Source organism: Bubalus kerabau, chromosome 16 (assembly GCF_029407905.1).
Source record: "Bubalus kerabau isolate K-KA32 ecotype Philippines breed swamp buffalo chromosome 16, PCC_UOA_SB_1v2, whole genome shotgun sequence".
Classification (NCBI taxonomy): Eukaryota; Metazoa; Chordata; class Mammalia; order Artiodactyla; family Bovidae; genus Bubalus; species Bubalus kerabau.
The window spans coordinates 56,210,265-56,235,021 of NC_073639.1; the positions used below are offsets into that span (position 1 = coordinate 56,210,265).

The 24,757-nt window shown below is 49.2% G+C and overlaps 1 protein-coding gene across 5 annotated transcripts in view; it reads left to right on the plus strand.

Annotated features, from left to right (window-relative positions):
• Positions 1-650: 650 nt before the first annotated feature.
• RILPL1 (Rab interacting lysosomal protein like 1) overlaps positions 651-24,757 on the plus strand; it is a 42,894-nt gene continuing 18,787 nt past the window's right edge. For 3 of the 5 annotated variants that reach the window (XM_055551021.1, XM_055551022.1, XM_055551024.1), the window contains exons 1-4: positions 651-1,518; positions 8,928-9,078; positions 17,655-17,773; positions 18,435-18,656. In XM_055551021.1, the coding sequence (XP_055406996.1) occupies positions 1,210-1,518; positions 8,928-9,078; positions 17,655-17,773; positions 18,435-18,656 (801 nt within the window). In that variant the 5' untranslated portion in view covers positions 651-1,209. The remainder of the gene's footprint in view (positions 1,519-8,927; positions 9,079-17,654; positions 17,774-18,434; positions 18,657-24,757) is intronic. The other 2 variants (XM_055551023.1, XM_055551025.1) reach the window with 2 other exon arrangements.

The following is a 24,757-nucleotide window of genomic DNA, read 5'->3' on the forward strand; positions in this document are numbered from 1 at the left end:
CCAGGTCAAAAGAACAGGGGGCTTGTGACAAGAAAGCTGAAATTCAAACCCTGTTCTCACCGCCTCTGTGAAGTGGTGTAGGTGTGTCACAAAGAGCCGCTAACGGATGCGGCTGGCCGGCAAGCGGGGCAGCCCGGAGGCTTAGGGACCAGAGGACCCCTCGATCTTTCTGTCCCTCTCCTGGGCGCCTCTTCTGAAGCTCAGGGCCCGGCGCCGCCAGGTCCGCCCGCTGACCCGGCCGGCGGGGAGGATAGGCGAGCCGTGGGGTCCTCGACCCTTTCCCGGGATGGGCCGCATCCCGGAGTCCACCTCCTGAGCCCTCCATTTTTCTGCAACGCAGAGTGGCCCCCCGGCGCTGTGAGTGGTCCCAAGAGATCTGCGACCCGCAGCCCCACCGCCTCCGCACCCTACCACCCACCTTGCTTCTCTGGGCTAGTCTCGACCCCTCCGCGACAGGATTGGGAGAGGAGGAGCTAGGACCGCGCTGGAGGCGGGGGTGGCGCCTCCGGACGCGCTGGGGGCGCCGGCTGGAGGCGGGGAAGGAAGGTCCCGCGGGTGGAGCGGCGGGAGCGGGGCGGGGGGCTGCAGAGTCGGAGGGTGGGGGTGCGGTGCCCGCGGGGACCCTAGGGCGCCCTCGGGCGGCGGCAGCCGGGCGCGCCCCTCTCCAGGCCGGGATCGGGGCGGGGCGCGCGGCATCCCTGCGGGGGGAGCTGGTCAGCCGGCGTCGCCGCCGCCAAAGTTTCCCGGAGGAGCCGCGGCCGCCCTTCCTTCTCAGGCCCAGGGCGAGGGAGCGAGCCCTCGGGCGAGGACTGCTTGCGAGAGGGCAGCGTAGCCCCTTCTCCAGCTAGACCCCGCGCCTCCATTGCGCCCAACTCGAATTCCCAACTTGGGAGGCGCCGCGGGCCTGCGCACGCGCGCGCCTTCCTCGCCGCCGCCGCCGCCTCCTCCTCCCCTCACTGGGGAGCAGGCTCCGGGCCGATCCGGGCGCCGAGACCCGCACCCTGATCGCTCACCTCCGGCTCCCGGCCCACCGCCTCCGCCCATGCCGACGCCCGCCGCCTGCCAGGTGCGCCCTCGCCCGAGGGCCAGCTAAGCGCCGGCCGGCGGCGGCGGCGAAAGGTGGGCCCGGCCCCGGCGCTGCCCTCGACAGCGGCAAGTTTGGGAGTTGCACTAGTTTGCGGGGTGGGGGAGAGGCTGGGCGGGGGGGCCATGGAGGAGGACCGGGGGTCGGCGCTGGCGGCCGAGTCGGCGCTGGAGAAGAACGTGGCGGAGCTGACGGTCATGGACGTGTACGACATCGCGTCGCTCGTGGGCCACGAGTTCGAGCGGGTCATCGACCAGCACGGCTGCGAGGCCATCGCGCGCCTCATGCCCAAGGTCGTGCGTGTCCTGGAGATCCTTGAGGTGCTCGTCAGCCGCCACCACGTCGCTCCCGAACTGGACGAGCTGCGCCTCGAGCTGGACCGACTGCGACTGGAAAGGATGGACCGCATCGAGAAGGAGCGCAAGCACCAGAAGGTGGGCGGTAGCCTCAGTCTGCCCATCCGGGCAATGGGGCCGCTGGGACCTAGGGGGCCCTTCAGCACTGGGGTTCTGTAGGTGCACACGTACGTGTATACAGGGAATAGATGAGAGAAGATCCTACTGGATGAGGGAAGGAGCGAGGCCCCTGGCCCTCTCTTACCCAGCCTGGGCACCTGGCATGTACCACCCACAGAGATTAAGGGTAGTTGGTTGGAGTCAAACCTGAGTTCCAACCCCACCTTTACCATTTAATAGCTGTGTGACCTTGAGTAAGTTATTTCACCTCTCTGTGCTTCATTTCCTCACATATCAAATGGCGATAGGAATAGGACCCGCCTTATAAGAATTAAATGGAATAGTATCTAAAGTGCTTAGATAATATTATTCTTTTCCAGAAATGAAATAAGCGCCCCTACCTTTCAGTGCTACCCAGAACGTGTGACACAGGGCTCCTTTCTTCATCGTACTCCAGACCTTTTCAGAGCCAAGGGGATGGGACCTCCAGCCACCGAGTTCATTGACCCTCCGTCTCTGGGCTCTTGATTGCCAATGACTCTCCAGAGTTCCTTCAAGTTTATTAACCTAGGTTGGTTTCCCCACCTTGACTTTACTCTGTGAGGTAGGGATAATTCCCTTCATTTTACAGATGAAGAAACTGAGGATCCACGTGGAGGGATTTGTCCCAAGTTAGTGCTGAGACTCCCAGCCCCCATGGAGGTAATTCTAGTGTCTCTTCCCCACCGTCTTTGAATTGGAGAAAGATGATTTGGGGCGCCTTTAAGGCTCAGACTCTGCTTGTGACCAAGGATCCTTCTGGACTCATGAATCAGGGACTCCTCGCAGTCCACATGAGGTGGCCGGGGAAAAGGAAGTGGGAGACCTGTGGTTTCCTGTCCCAACCTCAGCCCAGGGAGGCTCCTGGCAGATCCTTGAGACAGAATGAGAGGAAACGCTTCTCCTTGGAGGATCAGGGTGTCTGAGTAGACTCTGACTCGCTGTGTGTCCTCGGGAAAATACCCTTGGCCTCTCTGAACCTCTCCGGCCAGCCATCAACCTACTGTGTGCTTTGAGGTCTGTGTCTTTTCAAGGAAGAGAGCCTGGGCTGTGTTCGCAGTCTTAACCTTAAGGGCAGATCCCTGGGTGATTCAAAGTACTCATGTTTTGGAGGTGTGATTGTGTTTGTCCTCAGAGGTCCTTGTGTCCTGAGGTCAGGTAGGAAATTCAAGCTCCCAAGCCTTAGACAGGGAGCTTAGACAAGATCTCACAGGGAGCTTGAAAATGTCCCCTGCCCTGTAATTAAAATCAAGATTCCCAGGGCCTTTGGAGTTAGATAGCCTGGTTTAAAGCTGTCACTCATGGGCTGTGTGACCCTGGGCAAATCACCTCACCTCTCTGTGCCTCAAGCTTCTGGGCTATACAGTAGGGAAATATTAATAATAGGGAATATTAATAATAGGCTATACAATAGGGAAATAGAATATTGATAGTACCCATCTCATAGGGTTATGGTGCTTAGGACAAAACCTGGCCCATTTTGAGGGCTTTGCCAAGTGTTGACTTTTGTTTTTGGGTCAGGAGGGGATTTCACAGAGTTCTCTTAGGCTGATGTTGGAAATGTTTCCCCCACCCTAGGTACCCAGACTCCTGCACCTTCCATCTCTCCCAAAAGGTCGAGGAAGGAAGGCACTTTGAGTTGCTCACATACAAACTGCTTCTTACTGACAAGGACTAAGAGCCTTAGCCCAAGTCACACAAGTCCTGGCACCTGTGTCCCCATCCTTGGCATTTTAAGTTCTGCTGCAGCTGGGCTGGGAGACACCCTTGGGAGCCATCGGAGGCCACTGGGCCTGGAGTCAGGTGGAATTCCCAGCCAGCCTCACTTGTCACTTCTGGAGTGCCATTGGCCAGGAAGTAAACAGCAGTGTGTTCAGAGCCAGGGCTCGTTTGTAAACACCGAGGATGATCTTTTATAATTCGGAGGACAAAATCCTTTTTTTTCCCATCCCAGCTCCAGTCCCCTTTACTTCATATTCTTGAGATCAAGAGAGACTCCTCTTATTCCCTCCTCCACTCCACCCCCACCCCATCATAAGCCTCAAAGGATCTTCAAGGTGTTATTTCCACAAAAATCTTCTTAGCATGTCCTTGATCTTATCTGTCTGTCTGTTCATTCCTGCCTCCCACCTTTTCTGCCTCCCTCCTTCCCTCCCTTCTTTCCTTTCTTCCTTCTCTCTCTTTCAACTGGCTCCAGGGACTTCCCAGGTGATCCAGTGGTTAAGAATCCAAGCTCCCAATGCAGGGGACACCGGTTTGATTCCTGCTTGGGGAACTAAGATCCCGCATCCTGCATGGCGCAGTCAAAAAAGATCAAAACAAAGCAAATATGGCTCCAGTAAAGCCTGCACCCTCTCTTCTACTCCTCCTCCCAAAAGGCCCCCAAAAGACTCAGTTCTGTTCATCACGCAGACCTAGGCCACAGTCTTACCAGGTACTGCCTGGTTGCTCAGTCTGCAACCCCACTGACCGACCACAGCTTGCACAGTGCCTTCCCAGGTGACATGGGTGATGCAAAGGAAAGGAAGACCAGGTCCTCATCTCAGGCAGCGAGTGCGTAACAGAGAAGACGGGAAAACACAGAAAGAGACTTTAGAAAGCAGTGGCAGATGCATATCATGTAAATAGCGTCCGTTATTCATTTATTCATTCGACAGATATATGTATTGAGTACCTACAAAGTGCCAGGCACTGTTCTGGGCCACAGTGGTGACCACAAGAGATGAGGTCTTTGTCTTCAAGGGCTTGACTTTCTAGTGCAGTGCTGTCCCGTAGAAATAAATATGGTGTATCACATTGATACAAAGACATAGCTAAGGTTAACATTTTTTTTTTAACCTCACCTGTGGCTTGCGGAGTCTTAACTCCCTGACCAGGGATTGAATCTGGGCCCAGAACAATGAAAATACCTAGTCCTAACCCCTGGACAACCAGGAAATTCCTCAGATAAAGTTAATTTTAATAACATACCAAACCAGGCTTTCCAAAATGTTATTTCAACATGTAATCCATGTAAAGGTACTTTTTATTGAGATGTGATTGACAGATAACACTGTTTTAGGTGTACAGCATTATGCTTTGATATATGTGTATATTGTAAAATGATTACCACCTAAGGTCAGTTAACATCCATCACCACACAGTTACCAAAATATTATTAATAAGGTATTCTGCATTCTTTTTTTCTACCATGTCTTTGAAATTCGGTGAATGTTTAACCCTCACTGCATGTTTTGGTTGAGACCAGCTGCATTCCAAGTGCTCAGTAGACACATGACTAATGGCTACTCTAATAGGATGATATGATTCTAGAGTGAGGAGATAGATTTTTTTTTTACAGTTTAAAACATTTCAGCTTATCATAAGTGCTATGAAGAAGATAAAATGGGGAAATATAAAAGAGACTGGTCAGCATTGGGGTCTCATAGATGGAGCAGTCAGGAATGCTTTCCCTGAGAAGTGCCATCTGAGCTGAGATCCAATGAAGGGTAGGTACCAGCATAGGGAGATCTGGGGGAGGGGCATTCTAGGCAGGAAGTGCATCAAGTGCAAAGACCCTGAGGTAGGAGGTTGGTGTGTGCATGGAATGCAAAGAAGGCTGGTATGACGAGAGCAGAGCAAGTGAGGAAGAGGTCAGGGAGACATTGTTTGGTGGCTAAGTTGTGTCCAGCTCTTTGCAACCCCATGGACTGTAGCAGCCAGGCTTCTCTGTTCTTGGGATTTCCCAGGCAAGAACACTGGAGTGGGTTGCCATTTCCTTCTCCTGGGGATCTTCCCGACCCAGGGGTTGAACCCACATCTCTTGTACCTCCTGCATTGGCAGGCAAGTTCTTTACCACTGAGCCAACTGGGAATCCCTCAGGGAAGTCGGGGATCTGATAACTCTGGGCCTCATGAGCCGGCATAAGGAGTTTGAAAACAGTGCCAAGAAAAGGTGAAGGAGATGATCAGTCAGGGGCCACTTCCTGGAAAAGCCTTTTTAGCTGGTGTGGAGGCAGGATCAAATTGTCCTTGATCGGCTCAGGGGCAAGAACCAGCTCCCCCAGTATCAAGTTCAGCTCACTGAGAGAAGAATAAAAAAAAAAGAACTGAGGGATAATAGATGAACTGTATTCATCTATTGCTACTGTAGCTAATTACCACAGCCTTACTGACTCAAAACACAAATTTATTATCATGTTGGATAATATGATACTATGAATAATATCAATATGAAGAATACTGGATAAAATTCTGGAGGTCAGAAGTCAGAAAGGAGTCTCACTTGGGTTAAAAACAGGTGTCAGGAAATTCATTCCTTCTGGCAACTTTAGGGGAGAATCCTGGCCTTTTCCAGCTCCTGGGGGCCACCTGCATCCCTTGGCTTGTGGCCCCTTTCTCCATCTTCAGAGTCAGCAGTGTGGCATCGTCAAATCTCTGACTCTGATCTCTGCTTCTGTCACCACATTATGTGCGGGATCTTAGTTTTCTGACCAAGGATTGAACCCACGTCCCCTGCAGTGGGATTGTGGAGTCTTAACCACTGGATCACTAGGGAAGTCCCCCCATCATTCTTCTCTGATTCTGCCCTTCCTGCCTCCCTCTTTCATGTTTAAGGGCCCTTGTGATTACATTGGGTCCACCCGTGATAACCCAGGAGCATCTCCCCATCTCAAGGTCCCTTTTGCCGCACAAGGTCACATATTCTCAGGTTCCAGGGAGATGAGGTTGTGCACATCTCTGGGGGGCATTGTTCTGCCTCCTCCAGCCAGTTACACGTGACTGATAGGCTGATAGCACTGGGGCCCTCTGTGTGCCCAGCCTTTGTCAGGTGGGAGCAGAGAGGACTGGGGCAGGAGGAGCCTGACTCTACTTCCAGTCCATACCTGCATGCGGGAAGGTCCTATGGCCACTCCATCTTTTTTCAATCACTGCTTCTGCCCTTTGGCCCCACCCTTCACCTCCCCTGGTGACCTTGAACCAGCTGTCTGAATACTTAAGTTATTACCTCTCATTTCCCAAGTTCAGCAGGCTTCCTGATAAAGGCGATGGGATTTAGGAACTTATTTAAAAGATGAACGGAGGCGATGCTGACATCTGCCCACCTGGGCTGGCTTGGGATGGGTTGTAGGAGGACCAGAAATCAACAAACATATGTTTAGCACTTTCTGGGTACTGGGCACAATTCCAAATATCTACATATATTAACCATTTAATCCTCATGAAAACCTGCAGGGTAGATATTACACTATCTTCCTCATTTCCAAGGCACCCAAAGATTGAATAACTTGTCCAAGATCAGCTAGTAAGTGGCAGAAATTAAATTCATGCTCAGGTCAACAGGCTACAATATCCATGCTTTAAGCAAGCATTCTATGCAGTTAATGGTTTTACAAAATACTGGTTTTTTTGGCAACAGCTTTATTGAATATAATTCACTTGCCATACAGTTCACCCATTCAGAGTGTACAATTCAATGTTTTTTTTAGTTTTTTCCCAGACTTGTGTTACAGTCAGTTTTAGAACATTTTCATTACTCCAGAAAGAAAACCCAGGCCCATTAACAGTCATTCCTTATTCTCCACCAACCCTTCTGCCCCTGCCAAGCTGCCAATATACTTTCTGTATCTGTGGATTTGGTATGTCCATCTATATCGTGGACATTTCCCATCAACGGAATTACACATTGAGTGACCATTTGCATCTGGCTGCTTTCACTCAGCATCGTATTTTCAAGGTTCATCAAAGCTGTAGCCTGTGTCAATGCTTCATTCCTTTTGTCTGAATTACATTCCATTGTGTGGATACACCACATTTTATGTACCTGCTCATTAGTTGATGGATGTTTGAGTTGGTTCTGCCTTTTGGCAGTTATGAATAATGCTGCTGTGAAGGTTCGTGTACATGTTTCTGTGTGGACACATGCTTTCATTTCTCAGACCCTACAAGTGGAATGGATGGGTCATATGGTAACTATGTCTAACTTATTGAGGAACTGCCAGACTGCTTTCCACAGTGGTTGCACCATTTTACATTCTTACCAGTGATGCAGGAGGGTTCCAGTTTCTCCACATCCTTGCCAACACTTGTTATTATCTGTTTCTCTGATTACAGCATTTCTCTGATTACAGCCATCCACAAAATTATTTAATAGGCATCTTGTTTATCCTCACATTCAACCAGTAAGCCTTTATTTTTTTTTTTACTGAAACATAGTTGACACACAGTATTATATATTAGTCTCAAGTGTGCAGTGTAGCGATTTGACATTTACATATGTTATGAAACGATCTCCATGATAAGTCGAGTAACCATCTGTCCCCATGCAAAGTTATTACAATACTAGTGACTGTATTCCTTATGCTATGTGTTACATCCCTGTGGCTTATTTATTTTGTAACTGGAGGTTTGTACCTCTTAACCCCTTTCACGTATTTCACTCCCTCTCCGGTCCCCTCCCTTCTGGCAACCACCTGTTTGTTCTATCTATGTTTTTTGTAGATTCTGCAAATAGCTGCAATCATATGGTATTTGCCTTTCTCTGTCTAACTCATTCCACTTAGCATCATTCCCTCTAGGTCCATCAGTGTCACAGATGGCAAGATTTCATTCTTTCTTACAGCTCAGTAATATTCCATTGTGTCAATAGACCTTGTCTTCTTTATCCACTCATCTATCAGCAGACACTCAGGTTGCTTCCAGATCTTGATTGTAAATAATGTTACTGTAAACAGAGGGGTGCATGTATCTTTTCAAATTCGTGTTTTTGTTTTCTTCACCGTGAGCCTTGATATTAGGGCTCCCCAGCTAAGGGAAGCTGAGGCTCAGAGTTCTAAAGTTAGTTGCTCAAGGCTACTTGAAGAGGTGCCTGTTTCAGGTATACTAGGAGCTTCGGGGCCAGGGAACATCCCTGGGATCTTTGCAGCCCTCTCTGTCTCTTGGAAAGAGGTGTGTCCTGCTGGGATGGAAAGTCTGTCTGAGGATCAGGGATGTGACCTCCCTAGAGGGCAGGTACGTTCAGGCCCCTGTAACCTGGGGCTGCCCCTCCATCCTCTGTCTCCTGTCTGGGTTGTTAAAAGGTGCAGATCTGGTGCCATGGTTGTCTTCAGGGCAGTTCTAACCTGCCTGGGTCCTAACAGTGTAAGTGCGGGCTTTGCCCAGAGGAAGGGTGTCTTCTAGTTTTTGTGAAGTTGCCTTGTGGGCTGGTGATGCCTGAACTTCTCACCTGCTGGTGCCTGGTTCTTGTGGAGAAGGGAACAACCCCAAAGCTCCAGCATCTCTGAGCTGCTCCTGAGTGTTGGGGTGGGGTGGGTGAGGCTGTTGCCCTGGGCAGGCACTGAGTGACCCACACTGGCCCCTCGCCCTTGCAGGAGCTGGAGCTGGTGGAGGACGTGTGGCGAGGGGAAGCACAAGACCTCCTTTCTCAGATTGCCCAGCTGCAGGAGGAGAACAAGCAGCTCATGACCAACCTCTCCCACAAGGACGTCAGCTTCTCCGAGGAGGAGTTCCAGAAACACGAAGGTAAGAGGAGGGGCTGGCTTGGGAGGTGGGGGGAAAGGCTCTTCCCGTCGTCATCACCAGCATCACCAGTGAGTCCTGAGTATGGCCCCAAGCGTCGTGTCTCATGTCATGTGCATTTACACCATCACATGCCAGGCGTGCGTGCTCGGTCGTGTCCGACTCTTCGCGACCCCATGGACTGTAGCCCACCAGGCTCCTCTGTCCATGGGATTTCCCAGGCAGGAATACTGGAGTGGGTGGCCATTTTCTCCTTCAGGGGATCTTGCCAGACCAGGGATCAAGCCTGTGTCTCCTGCATTGTCCGGCGGGTTATTTACCGCTGTGCCACTGGGGAAGCCGTTCCCACCATCACTCTGCCTGAGAGAAATTGTGTAGTCTGGTTTACAGGTGATGAAACTGAGCAGTTCATTTAATAAATTGTTAGAGGTTCCTCACTTTTCCAGACTCTTTTCTAGGTGCTGGGGATACACCTTGGACAAGACAAAGCCCCAGCCCTCGTGAAGCTTATGTTCTAGTGCAGAAGAGATAGATGATAAATACGTAAACAGATAACACAGCCCTGATTCTGACCCAGGTTGTGGAAGAACTGAAAAGGAAGGTGGGTGGAATATGATAGAGTTGACTTGGTGAGGAGCTTTTTTAGATACTGTGATCAAGGAGAGCCTCTCTAATGAGGTGACATCTGAGCCCTAGTTAAGTCATGGAGCGAGCCATACAAATATCTTGGGGGGAAAGCAGGTACGAAGGCCCTGGGGCATGACTGTTTATGGAAAGCCAAGGAGACCAGCATCACAGACCAGCATCACAGAAGGCCAAAGGTGGTTAAAGATGAAGTCAGAGGGGCCAGCAGGGATCAGATCACATAGCCCCTTAGAGACCTAGGTTTGGATTTTATTCTGAATGTGCTAGGAAGAGATTTGAGGTACGTGTCATGGGCACACGTTTAAGAATGAGCAAGCCGGGATGGCCACCCAGATCTTAATGGCGCTGGAGCACCCCAGCTGTCATTGATCTTATTAACAGTTATCTAGAACCTTCACTCCAGGCCCTCTGCTGGTGCTGGGGAAGCAAACACAGAAAGATTTGGTCTGGTCCCTGATGAGCTGCTTCAGCTTAGGGCACTTGAGATCTTTAGTTACAGCAGGCAAACTCTTAGTTGTAGCATGTCTAATCAAGTCCCCTGAAAAGGGATCAAACCTGGGCCCCCTGCATTAGGAGCTTGAAGTCTTAGCCACTGGACCACCAGGGAAGTCCTAGACCCATCTCTTTAGTCTGAGTAAACTCCTTGGGTCCTGACACAAACCCCTCCTCATGTCTGTTATGAAGGGGAATGGACTTCCAGGGAGGAGACCTGAAGTTCAGAAGTTACAACTCTCGTGAGTATAAAGTACTGCACTGTATAAGGACTGTAGGGACCAAGGAGAAAGGAAATGTTTGATCCAGGTGCTGCCGTCCTCTTTTCCATGGGTTTCCTTTGTTGAGACATGAACGGTGCAGTGAAAACAAAAGTCTTAGCAGTGATAAGCATTGGTGCTCAAAGCATGCTAACCAGGGGTGATTCCTAACCTGATAGTTACCTGCTGAGTGACCTTGCTCAAGTCATCTGACCTTGGTGTGCCTAAGTGCCCCATGTGAAAATGGGGCAGATAACCGTGTCTCTGTCATCAGATTGTTGTGAGGATTAAATGAATTAATACATGTAAACTGCTTAAAATAGTACGTGGTGCCCACACGCTGAAAGTTTTTAACTATTGTCACTATAAGCTATTGTTATCCAATCTCCTTTTTGAAAAAGAGGAGGAAAACGGGCTGAGGGGGTGCAGCCTTCCTCTTCATGGCTTAATAATATTCCCTTATCTGTTTGTACCACGTTTTGTTTTTATCCATGCCTCCACTGACGGACACGGGCTTGTTTCCAACTTTTGGGTGTTGTAAAGAGTGCCACTGTGAAGGTTCTGGTATATGTTTTATGTGGACATAATGTTTTCGGTGTTTTTTGTTTTCTTTTAAATAAATTGTGGCTGTCCTGTGTCTTCGTTGCTGCACTCAGGCTTCTCTAGCTGGGGCATTTGGGCTCTTAGTTCCCTGACCAGGGATGGAACCGAGGTCCCTGCATTGGGAGCGTGGAGTCTTATCCACCGGACCCCCAGGGAAGTCCCTGTTTGCGGTGCTTCGAGAGGTATATACCTCTAAGTGGAATTGCTACAGCCTGTGGAAACTGTTGGACTTCACGAGGCACCCTTCGCCATCTTTTGGTTTGTGATATTTCTGGAGGTCACCCAGTAGGCTCCAGGGGTGATGTGGGAACTCCCCTGCATGCCCCAGTGATGCCCCAGAGGCCTCAGGTCTGCCAGGTGTGGGTCCCAACACCTGGAGCTGCTTTCTCGGGGCTCATTGCATCTGTGTGTACGTGGCACCCTCCGTGTGGGAGGGCTGTGCCTTGGCTCTCTGCGTCCCTGCTGGGCTCTTCATCAGACAGCCCACACAGGTGCCATCTGAGACGCACTTAATTGGCATCTCACGTGGGTCTAGCTCCCAGGGCTGAGCTCAGGGAGGCTCGGGTGTTCTGCACGGCTGCAGCCCCCACCCAAGTGGAGAAACTGGGCAGATGCCAGGCATGCCTCTCACGGTTATTTTTATTTTGCACAGGAAGCTATGGGAACATAACAGGGACAAGAGCATTTCTTCCACCTTGGAGAGGAACAGACACAGGACAGAGGGTTCCTGGGGAGAGGTCCCCATGAAGTTAGACTATGTGTCCGGCACTTGGGGCAAACTAGAGATATAGGGGATGAGGGGGGTGGGGTGCCTGCTTAGAAGAGCCGGCCCTGGAACTTGCCTGGCGGTGCAGTGGTTGAGACTCTGGCTTCCATGGCCAGGGGTGTGGGTTCGAGTCCTAGTTGCGGAACGAGGATCCCACATGCCACGCAGGGCAGTCAAAAAATAATTTTTAAAAAACACTATGAAAAGAAAAAAGAGGGCTTCCCTGTCAGCTCAGGGATAAAGAATCCACCTACCAATTTAGGAGACACAGGTTCCATCCCTGATCCAGGAAGATCCCACATGCTACAGAGCAACTAAGCCACAACTGCCGAGTCTGTGCTTTAGAGCCTGGGAGCTGCAACTGTTGAGCTCACGCCCTGCGGCGACTGAAGCCTGTGCTCTGCAACAAGAGAAGCCACCGCAGTGAGAAGCCCGAGCAGCACAACTGGAGAGGAGCCCCTGCTCACTGCTACTAGAGAAAAGCCCACACAGCCAGAAGACCCGGCACAGCCAAAAATAAATAAATAAAATCATTAAAAAAGAAAAACAAAACAAAAATAAGAGCCAACCCTGCCTGGAACAGTGCTGCTTTCCCAGCCATTGATACTGGGCGCTAGGCTCAGAGCACCCGCCAGTCTCTTGTCTCCAGCTCCCCGAAAGTCTCCAGATGAAAAAGCACTTCGCTGCCTCTTGTATTTGGAAACCGTCCTGTCAGCACTTGGAAACTACTAGTTAGCACATGCTGAGATGAATTACAGATATGGAAGCGATGGGGGGTGGGGGAACAAAAATATGCTTAGGCCTCTGGAGAAAAACTCCTGGACTCTGGACAAACAACTCTTGTCACTAGGAGAGGCTGAAGACTGACCACTTAGCCATCGTCTGAAGGGAAGCTGAGAACAGCACTGTTCAAAAATATGTATATAAGGCAATATTCTGGTTACTCTTTCAATCGTGAACATCTTTTACCTTTTACCAAAAAATATAGGCAAGTCACAGATATGATTATAATTTTTCTAGGGGTGGCATTTAAAAAAGTAAAAAGGTGAAAGTAATTCCAATTTAAACCAATAGGTCCAAGGTATCATCCTTCAACATGTTATCAATTTAAAAAATCATCAGTAGAGGAATTCCAAGGTGGTCCAGTGCTTAGGACCCCACGCTTTCACTGCCAAGGGTCTGGGTTCAGTACTAGTCAGGGAACTGAGATCCTGAAAACTGCATGATACAGCCAAATCAGTAATTATCCATAGGATATTTTGCATATCTTTTTCATATTAAGTCTTTGAAATTTGGTAGTTTATTTATTTATATATAATCACTGCAGATGGTGACTGCAGCCATGAAATTAAAAGATGCTTACTCCTTGGAAGAAAAGTTACAACCAACCTGGATAGCATATTGAAAAGCAGAGACATTACTTTGCCGACAAAGGTTCGTCTAGTCAAGGCTATGGTTTTTCCAGTGGTCATGCATGGATGTGAAAGTTGAACTGTGAAGAAAGCTGAGAGCCGAAGAATTGATGCTTTTGAACTGCGGTGTTGGAGAAGACTCTTGAGAGTCCCTTGGACTGCAAGGAGATCCAATCAGTCCATTCTGAAGGAGATCAGCCCTGGGATTTCTTTGGAAGGAATGATGCTACAGCTGAAACTCCAGTACTTTGGCCACCTCATGCGAAGAGTTGACTCATTGGAAAAGACTGTGATGCTGGGAGGGATTGGGGGCAGGAGGAGAAGGGGACGACAGAGGATGAGATGGCTGGATGGCATCACTGACTCGATGGACGTGAGTCTGGGTGAACTCTGGGTGATGGACAGGGAGGCCTGGCGTGCTGAGATTCATGGGGTCGCAAAGAGTCGGACACAACTGAGGGACTGAACTGAACTGAATGTTATGTTATATGTTGTTGTCAATATTTAGTTGCTAAATTGTGTCCAACTCTTTGTGACCCCATGGACTGTAGCCCACCTGGCTCCTCTGTCCAAGGGATTTTCCAGACAAGAGTACTGGAGTGGGTTGCCATTTCCTTCTGCAATATACATATATGTTTTATTTTTATTTATTTATTTTTGACTGCGCTGGGCCTTCAGTGCTGTGCTAGGGCTTTCTCTAGTTGCTCTGAATGGGGGCTACTCTTGTTGTGGAGCACAGGCTCTAGGAATGCCAGCTCAGTAGTTGTGACTTGCAGGCCCTAGAGCTTGGGCTCAGTAAGCAGTTGTGGCACGCAGGCTTAGTTACTCTGTGGCAGGTGGGATCTTCCCAGACCAGGGATTGAACCTGTGTCCCCTGCATTGGCTAATGGATTCTTATCCACTGCACCACCAGGAAAGTCTTATATATGTTTTGTTGTAGTAATCTGCACATAATATTTATCATCTTAACCATCTTACCCAGTATACAATTCAGCTAGGTCTAGTACATTCACATTGTGCAGCTGAACTCCAGAACTCATCTCATCTTGCAGATCTAAAACTCTGTCCCGTTAAATGATAACTCTCCATGCCTCCCTCCCCTAGCCCCTGGCAACTGGCATTCTACTTTCTGTCTCTATAATTTTGACTACTCCAGGTATCTCACAGAAGTTGAATCATGCGATATCTGCCTTTTTGTGACTGGTTTACTTCACTGAGCATAAATGTCCTTGACTGAGCGTAAATGTCCTTGACTTTCATCCATGTTGTATGTGTCAGAATTTCCTTCCTTTTTAAGGCAGAATAATATCCCATTGTATGGATAGACCACACTTTGTTGATCCACCCATCTGTTGATGGCTGATGTGTATTTTACATAGAGCACTTTGAGGGGTGATAAAGTGGTTGCGACAGTGTGAACCCTGGAGCCAGGCTACCTGAGTTTCAATTCTGGTTGTCGTTGTTCAGTTGCTAAGTCGTGCTGACTCTTTGTGACCCCATGGACTGCAGCACACCAGGCTCCTGTGTCCTCCGCTGTCTCCCAGAGTGCTCAAATTCATGTCCATTGAGTCAGTGATGCTGTCTAATCATCTTATCCTCTGCAGCCCCCTTCTCCTTCTGCTTTCAATCTTTCCCAGCATCAGAGTCTTTTCCAATGAGTCGGACCTTCGCATCAGGTGACCAAAGTATTGGAGCTTCATCTTCAACATCAGTCCTTCCAATGAATGTTCAGGGTTGCTTTCCTTTAGGAATGACTGGTTTGATCTCCTTGAAGTCCAAGGGACTCTCAAGAGTCTTCTCCAGCACCACAGTTTGAAAGCATCACTTCTTTTGAAAGCTCAGCCTTCTTTATGGTCCAACTCTCACATCTGTACATGACTACTGGAAAAACCATAGCATTGACTAGACAGACCTTTGTTGGGAAAGTGATGTCTCTGCTTATTAATACGCTGTCTAGAATCCTGAGCAGTGCCTGAATCCTGAATCCTGGTAGTGCTGCTCATCAGCTGTGTGACCTTGTGAAAGTTCACTGGCTACTGTGCACTGCAGTTTCAGCTGTGCACTGGGGACAGCAGGATTCCTACTTTGTAAAGTATTCTGAGGATAGAGTGAGCTAAGCTCTGTTTATATCAGCATCTTCTATAAGGAGACCCTGAGATGAGGATGTTCCTCTGCAGGTGACTTATTAAGGAAGTGCCCCCTAGACAAGACTGTTGGGGGAAGTGGAGGGATCAGGACAGGGAAAGGAGGAATCCAAATAAAGTCCGTGCAGGGCAGCGAGCTCTGGAGTGTAAGTTACACCTAAGAGTCTCCCTACCCTTGGGCACAAGGGTGCACTTTCTTTTTTTAAATATTTTTATTTACTTATTTATTTGGGTGCACTGGATCTTAGTTTCAGCATTTGGGATCTTCGATATTCATTGCAGCATGCAGGATTTTTAGTTGCAGCATGTAGGATCTAAGTTCCTTGACCAGGGATCAAACCCAGGCCCCCTGCATTGGGAATATGGAGTCTTAGCCACTGGAGAGCCAGGGAAGTCCCCTGAATGTGTCGTTAATTTAGCTCCCAGAGTCTTGAATTGCTGGGTGACTTAAATAATTGCTCAGATGGTAAAGAATCCTTTACCAAGGCAGGAGGCACAGGAGACACAGGTTGGATCCCTGGGTTGGGAAGATCCCCTGGAGAAGGAAATGACAACCCACTCGAGTATTCTTGCCTGGGAAATTCCATGGGCAGAGGAGTCTGGCAGGCTACAGTCCACGGGATCCCAAAAAGTTGGACACGACTGAGGGAGTAACAATACAACTCCCGGCTTTTACCTATGTCTGGGAATCTCTTCAAAACACTTAACCTTTTAGTTTTTCAAACCACTTCTCCAGCACTCTTGGACTGTGTCTTAACAGAGCATTTGGAGCAGGGAGAACTGGTATTTCTCTTTTATAGATAAAATGACACTTGGAGACACTCACTCTGGGCCAGGCCTGTTGTGAGTACTTCACGTAGATTAACAGAGGCAGCCTCACAAGAGCCCCTGAGATGGAGCCACCACATGACCCCCATCTGCAAGTCAGAAAACAGCCACCAGGTCAGCTGCAAATGAGTCCAAGTAACCTAGCCCCAGACTCCCAGCCCTTGACCATGTGTTCTCTGACTGCTCCATCCTACAGCCACCAACACCCATGAAGGTGACGGATGGCGAGTTCCCTGGTGGCTAGTGGTTAGGATTCTGGACCTTCACTGCCATGGCCCGGGTTCAATCCCCAGCCTGGGAACAGATCCTGCAAGCCATGTGGTGTGGCCAAAAAAAAAAAAAAAAAACTTTCTTTGGGAATTCCCTGGTGGTCCAGTGGTTAGGACGGGCTGCTTTCACCCTGGTGGCCTAGGTTCAGTCCCTGGTTGGGGAACTCAGATGTTGGTGGGTCCCAAATACAGATTTCCTTTCTCTGGCCCTCGTGCTTCCCTGCCCCCATCCCACTTGAGTTCCACTCATCTGATTTCTCCGGAGTGGAATGTGCCCCACCAAGGATTAAATTGGACAGGGAGACCTGGCGTGCTGCGATTCATGGGGTCGCAAAGAGTCGGACACGACTGAGCAACTGAACTGAACTGAAGCCCCTGATACTCCTGCCCCGGGGCTTTGCAGTATGGGGGCTTGGAGAGCAGACAGCAAACATTTTTGTGGCTTTTTCACAGACTCTGCCTGCACCTGATTTCAGCACCCCCTCCCCTACGCAGACAGAGATACACACACACACACACACACACACTCGCTCTTGCATTGTGTCTAAGGTGTGGTTTTTCTGGAAATGTTAGTCATGTCTTCTTGTTCCACTACCCCAGGCCCAGGTCCCACCTCACAGCAGTTGCCCAGGAGTTTTGAGAGAAGGATACCCAGCGCCCAGAACCCTCAGATGGCCCTGTGATTCCCCATCAGCAGTCTGGGGGCCTGGCAGTCAGGACTCCAGCTGAAGAATCTCCTTTAAGGAACAGGGAGTGTCTGGAGAAATAACTGACTTGATCAATTTCAAACGCAGCTGGTAGTCGCTATTTTCACTGCTGTGCAGCGTTCCATTACCTGTCACTCTCAAGGTTTATCTATTCATCCTACTACTGACGGACATTTTGGCAGTTTCCAGTTTGGGGCTATTACAAATAATGCTGCTATGAACATTTTAAAAATATTTATTTATTTAGCTTTGCCAGGTCTTAGTTGCAGCATGCAGATTCTTTGCCATGAAATGGAGATGTGAGATCTAGTTCCTTGACCAGGGATCCAACCCACGCCACCAGCATTGGGAGAGCAGAGTCTTAGCCACTGGACCACCAGGGAAATCCCTGCCGATGGTTTAAGCAGGAGCGGGAGGTAGACTCACCTGCTGGTCCCTCTCGCCCCTCTCTAGGCATGTCAGAGCGGGAGCGGCAGGTGATGAAGAAGCTGAAGGAGGTGGTGGACAAACAGCGAGATGAGATCCGTGCCAAGGATCGGGAGCTGGGGCTGAAGAACGAGGATGTTGAGGCGGTAAGCGCTGAGCCCCACCTGCCATGTCCACCCCTGGCCAGTAGGTACCAGCAAGGGACTCCACCCTCCCCTCTGAAAGCTCCCCTTCTCCCGCTCGGTCTCACTCCATGGGCTCCATGATGTAGGGATCCTGCCCATGGCTTGGTGGGCCCAGCCCTGAAACAGTCGCTATGGATAGGCCCCTCAGCCAAGTCTTCACTGGAACAGTAGGAGGGAACATGGCAATGCCCACGGACCTGACTGTTGCCACACACTGAGGAAGTTCCAGAGCCTGGTCAGCCTTTTTCTGACCCTGAGGCTTCCTCCAGTCCACCCTTTCATGGCCTGGCATTGTCTCGGCCCCTCCAAAACCTATACTTTGTCTCTGCTTAAATTAAAAAAAGACACCCCTTTCCCAAAGCATGTTACTTCCATCTGTTGGGAAATTGTCATAATATACTAACAAGACCCTTATCTTTCACCTGTCATAAAATTGTCATAGTAAATATATACATTGCCCATCTCTGGCATCAACAGAGTTGTAAGAATGTGAACAAATTTCAAGCAAATCAAAGCGTGTACAGTGTGAATGGCATGCCTGTAGACGGTTTGCCCTTGTTCAGTGCACAACGTGAGCTACTGTACGTGGTGGCCTCGTCCAGTGGGCTTTCTGTCTCTACAGCTGCAGCAGCAGCAGACCCGGCTGATGAAGATCAACCACGACCTCCGGCATCGCGTCACAGTGGTAGAGGCCCAGGGGAAGGCTCTGATTGAACAGAAGGTAGAACTGGAGGCAGATCTGCAAACCAAGGAGCAGGAGATGGGCAGCCTGCGGGCGGAACTTGGGAAGCTGCGAGAGAGGCTGCAAGGCGAACTCAACCAAAATGGAGAGGAGGAGCCTGTGGTGAGTGGGAAGCCGGCCTCTGTAGGCTGGCTCGAGGTGGGCCAGGCTGCCTTGCTTTCGCCATTACACTTGAGGGAAATGGGAGGCCCAAAGAGAGCCAGCTTCTAGCCAGGAGACACGCAGCTGGGCAGAGGTAGTACTGGGCCTGGAACCCAGGACTCCCAGCATTCTAGCCCCAAGTATCCAGCTCGCTGGTGGTTACTGGGCATCTGCTGTTCATTCATTCATTCAAATAATTATTGACTATGTTGTAGGCATGGGGGATGAAATGGAGACCGGGTTTCTGTCCACATGGGGCTTACAGCTAGTATGAGAGACAGACATTAGACAGATAATCACATAATATACCATGCATGCATGTGTGCTCTGTTGCTTCGGTTGTGTCCGACTGTTTGCGACACTATGGACTGTAGCCTGACTGTTTTTGACCCTATGGACTGTAGCCGGCCAGGCTCTTCTGTCCGTGGGATTCTCCAGGCAAGAATACTGGAGTGGGTTGCCATGCCCTCCTCTAGGGGATCTTTCCGGCCTAGGGATTGAACCTGCGCTTCCTGCCTCTCCTGCAATTGCAGGCAGGTTCTTTACCCGCTGAGCCACCTGAGAAGCCCTAATATACCATATGACCCGGCAATTCTACTTCTAGGTATATGTCCAAGAAAACTGAAGATATATGTCCACCTAAAGACTTGTACACAGGGATTTCCCTGGTGGTCCAGTGGTTGGGAGAATGCCTTCCAAAGCAGGAGACAATGCAGGGAGCGATCCCTGGTCAGGGGACTGAGGTTCCACATGCCACAGGGCATCTAAACCTGTGTGCTGCGAGTACTGAGCCTGCGCGCTCTAGAGCCCGTGCGCCACGACTACAGAAGCCCACGCGCTGCATCTAAGACCCAACACAGCCAAATGCAGGAATGTATTTTTATAAAAGCCTGTACACACATGTTCATAGCAGCACTAGTCTCAACAGCCAAAAGGTGGAAACCACCTACATGTCCATCAGCTGGCGACTAGATAAACAAAATATGGTCTGTCCACATCGTGGAATATTACTCAGCCATAAAAAGGAATGGAATACTGAGACATGCTGCAATTTGGATGAACCCCAAAAACATGCTAAGTGTAAGTAGCCAGACAAAAGGCCACATGTTGTATGAGTCATTTGTTTGAAATATCCAGAATAGGCAAATCCATAGAGAGAGAAAGAAGACGGATGGTTACAGAGACTGGGAGAGGGGAGAATGAGGTATGACTTCTAATGGATACAGGGTTTCTTTGAGGGCGATGGAAATGTTTCTGGAATTAGATAATGGTGATAGTTGCACAGCCTTGAATGCACTAAAATGTATTCTGATTTTTATACTTCAAAAGAGCGGATTTTATGGTATGTGAATTATATCCCAAAAAGCAAACCAGCAATTTATGTTAAAGGAGAGCCATAGTGCCAGAATGCCCCAACTGCATGGACTCGAGAGCCAGTCTGCTTCAGTTCATATCTACTCTATTCCATACTTCTGCCATGACTTTAGAAAATTATTTAGCCTCTTCGCATTTCAGTTTTCTCATCTCTAAAATGGGAATACTAGGGAGTTCCTGGTGGCCTTGTGGTTAGGATTTGGTACTTTCATTGCAGTGGCCTGAGTTCAATTCCTGCTCAGGAAACTGAGATCTCATATGTCATGTGGTTTGGCAAAAAAAAAAAAAAAAAAGGGAATACTGATAAGAGTTCTTACTCCCAGATTGCTATTATGAGAATTGAATGAGTTAAACATTTAGAGTGTTAGCTGTTATTATTACCATGATAGTCTGAGGGAGTCAAAAAGGCTTTGCTGAGGAGCTGATGGAAAGAATGAGAGTGAACTAGGTGAAGGGGTTGGCTGTACAAAGGCCCCGTGGCAGGGGAAATTGCAGTGCAGTCAAGGAAGAATAAGAAAGAAAGGGTGAGGGACTTCCCTGGTGGTCCAGTGGTTAGGACTCTGCCCTTCAAATGCAGGGGGCAAGGGTTCGATCCCTGGTCAGGGAACTAAGAGCCTACATACCACATGGCGCAGCCAAAAAGAAAAAAGAAAGTCAGGATGGCTGGTGTGCAAGCTGACAGGGAGGGAGAGGGTCTGAATGAGGTCAGAGAGGTTGGCAGGGGCCAGTGCTGCAGAGTGGAGTTTGGCTTTTATCTGCAAGCACTGTGCTGGGCGCTGTGGAGGTTTGAGGAGCTTACAGCCCAGTACAGGAGACAGTCTTGGACCCCAGCAGCCACACTCAAGGTGGGACGGGATTGTCTTCGCACTAAGAAGCTGTCTCTGTCTGGGTTCCCTCGAGGCAGAGCTTGAGAAGAGAAATGTGGGCAGGAGGTTAACTGGGGAAGTGATTGATCTCAAAGACCAGAGAACTGACACAGGGAAGGAGGAAAAGGGAATTTGAGGATGTGTCACTGAGGTTGCCACAGGGAAGCTCAGTCCCTCTGGGACCTCAGAGAAGACCTCCCAGAACAGTCTTTCTGGAGGAGAAAGTCTTAGAGCAGTGATCTACAAATGCCTGTCCCTAATTACTAAGAGAAGGTGGGGTCCCCAGGGGTGTTATCCCTCCCAGTACTCCCATGCAGAACTTATGGAGCAGAAACTGGGGGGAAAATGGAAAGACAGGGCACTTCCCTGGTGGTCCAGTGGCTAAGATTCCAAGCTCCCAATCCAGGGGGCCTGAGTTTGATCCCTGCTCAGGGAACTAGATCCTGCATGCCGCAGCTAAGATCCCACATGTGGCAACTAACACCCAGTACAGCCAAATAAATAAATGAAGTAAATATTAAAAAAAAAAAAATGGAAAGACATCCAGTGTGTGCTCGAGGTGGGGCTCTGTCCACATGAATGGAACCACACCACAGCTGCAGCGGAAATCTGGGTGGGCCCAGTATGTGACCCAGGGCACCAAAGGTATCTCCCATGTGGATGTGCCCCTGGGATATTCCAGGAACATAGAGATGGGGCAGTTAATCCTGATGGGGGTGGCGTGGAGTTTCATGGACCAGCTGTTGCTTCAGCTGAATGTCAGTGATAACAATGCTAAGATGTTGATAGACAGATGTAGAAGATGGATATACTGTTTCAGAAAAGTGTAATGAACTGTTAGAGAAAAACTCAGAGCTTCCCATTTCTTCCAGCACATATTTTTTGACTTTCCAGTTTGCAGGCACTGTGCTGGTCTCTTGGGTTCCAGGTGAGGGAGGTAAGATAGACGAACTTGCCATCAGGCTGGCTCAAGTCCCAGCAGAGTCATTAAGTATCTTGTGAATCTGGGCCATACACTCCTAGGTTCTTTGAAGGACAAGAACCTGCGAGATACAGATAGGGAGGAAGAGAGAGAAGTCTTAAAAGGGAAACTGGAGTAGAATCTTTTGGCTACAGGTGACAAAAGCTAACTTAAAATGGTTCAAGGATTAAAAAAAAAAAGGAATTTGGGACTGTGTAACTAAAAGCTTTGAGTTAATGATGGCTTCAGGTATAGCTGGTTCCAGGTGCCCTGATGACGCTGGCAGGAATTTGTTTCAGTGCTTCTCTCTGTGTTGGTGTCATTCTCAAGCAGCCTCTTGCCATATAGTGGCCCCTAGTACTCAACCAGCTTTGCAACCGCAGTGGAAAGAAATTGCTTCTTTCTCAAATTCTCAGCAAAAGTCTCAGGAACCTTCTCATGACCTCACCTGAATCCATCACTGTGGTCTGAGGTCTAGATTATACATGTTGTCCATTTCTGAGCACATGGCTCTCCATGAGGGTGCCAATCCAAGCCACATGCACGGAGAGTAGGAAAGAGGAGTTTCTCCAGAGGAAAGCTGCCGTGACCCAGCCCAGAGACGCGCAGGCCAGGCAGGACAACAGCTGTCGTCAGTGTCAGAGTCCGGCTTGAGAATGGCACACACAGAACTCAGAGCAGTGAAGGCTGTGGATTCTTTCACAGGGTTTCAGCAGGGGAGTGGCAGGATCAGCTCTGAGTTTATGGCGGACAGTTGAACAAGGAGATGATGGCAGCCATGACTGTCAGGAGCCCTTGGCAGTAATCCAGGCAAGAAAGGTGAGAGCTGGACCAAGTCGATAGCCTTGGGATGGTGGGGGCGCCCAGCAGGCGAAGCTTGGGGTAGTCACTCCCTTCCACCTCCCCTGGGTCCCCCTTTCAGCCTCCTGAGCCCCACGAGAGCTCAGGCTCTGTCTCTGGCTGGTCCAAACCTGGGTCCTGAGGACATCACCCCTAGCCACAAGACTCTGAGCACTGTTCCAGATCTCTTTCGGACAAGGACATTTCACACCTCCTTGGCCTGGCTGCCGGTAGGTTTCAGTTTCCTTTCTGGTGGTGGGGCAGAAACAGAGGAGTAAAATCCAGTAGCAGTTATGACTAACCCACTAAGCTTCTCTGCAGCGTCTGTTCCTGAACTCAGGGTGTCTTTTGAGGGCTTGACAACATCCTTTGGAGTTGAGTGGCGTTCAGGATGCTTGTCACTCAAACAAGGAAGCTGCAGGTAGTGGTGGCTTCGTCACCTGCTGCCGTGTGACTTGGGGCCCGTCCATCTCTTTGGTAATAGGTTCTTATCTGACAAATGAGGGACATGAACTTGACTTGATTCAGTAAATCTAAAAGTTAGCATGGCTGGCACTAAGAGGAACAAAATGGGGTCATTTGTAGAGACATGGATGGACCTAGAATCTGTCATGCAGAGTGAATTAAGTCAGAAAGAGAAAACAAATAGCATATATTAACGCATATATGTGGACTCTAGAAAAATGGACAGATGAACCTATTTCCAAGGCAAGAATAGAGACACAGAGGTAGAGAACAGACATGTCGGCACAGGGTGGGGGAAGGGGAGGGGGGGACAAATCGGGAGATGAGGACTGACATATGTACACCACCATGTGTAAAACAGATAGTAGTGGGAAGCTGCCATATAGCACAAGGAGCTCAGCTCGGTGCTCTGTGATGACCTGGATGGGTGGGATGGGGATGCTGGGAGAGCGGTCCAGGAGGGAGGGGTGTATATATACAAACAGCTGATTCACTTCATTGTACAGCAGAAACCAACACAATATTGTAAAGCAATCGTACTCCAATATAAAAAAAGTTAGCATGGCTGGATAGAGGGTGGTGATCAGAGAAGGGCACAGTGAATTCGGAGTGTAGAGGAGATGGCCATGCAGGGCTTCAAGGCCTTGAGGAGGGTCTGTGGGCTGGGTAGGATGTCCAGGGATGGAATGTGGGGCAAGAGGAACAGCATAAGCCAGACTAGAGACTGTGCAGGGTGAGGCTGGGGTGGTAGTTAGTCCTGGCACCAGATCAGTGAGGGAAGATGGGAGCTATGCAGGGATCCAGAGCCGGGGAAGAATCAATTCTTTTTTTTTTTTAACTTTTATCAGAGTATGTACTGTGCTGTGCTTAATCGCTCAGTTGTGTCCAGCTCTTTGCGACCCCGTGGACTGTAGCCCGCCAGGCTCCTCTGTCCATGTGGATTCTCCCGGCAAGAATACTGGAATAGGTTGCCATGCCCTCCTCCAGGGGATCTTCCAACCCAGGGATGGAACCCAGGTCTCCCACATTGCAGGCGGATTCTTTACCAGCTGAGCTACCAGGGAAGCCCTTATTGGAGTATAGTTGCTTTATAATATTGTGTCTGTTTCTGCTGTACAGCCCAGTGAACCAGCTATATGTATACATGTATTCCACCCCCCGACCTTTTTTAAATTTCCTTCCCATTTAGGTCACCACAGAGCATTGAGCTATACAGTATGTTCTTATTTATCTATTTTATACATAGTATCAATAATGTATATATGTCAATCCCAATTTCCCAATTCATCCCAAACTCCACCCCATCCCCCTCAGTATCCACACATTTGTTCTCTGTGTCTCCATTTCTGCTTTACAAATAAGATCATCTGTACCATTTTTCTAGAGTCCACATGTATGCGCTAATATACGATATTTGTTTTTCTCTTTCTGTCTTACTTAACTCTGTATGACAGACTCTAGTTCCATCCACATCTCTACAAATGACCCTGTTTCCTTCCCTTTTATGGCTGAGTAATATTCGTTTGTATATATGTATCACATCTTCTTTATCCATT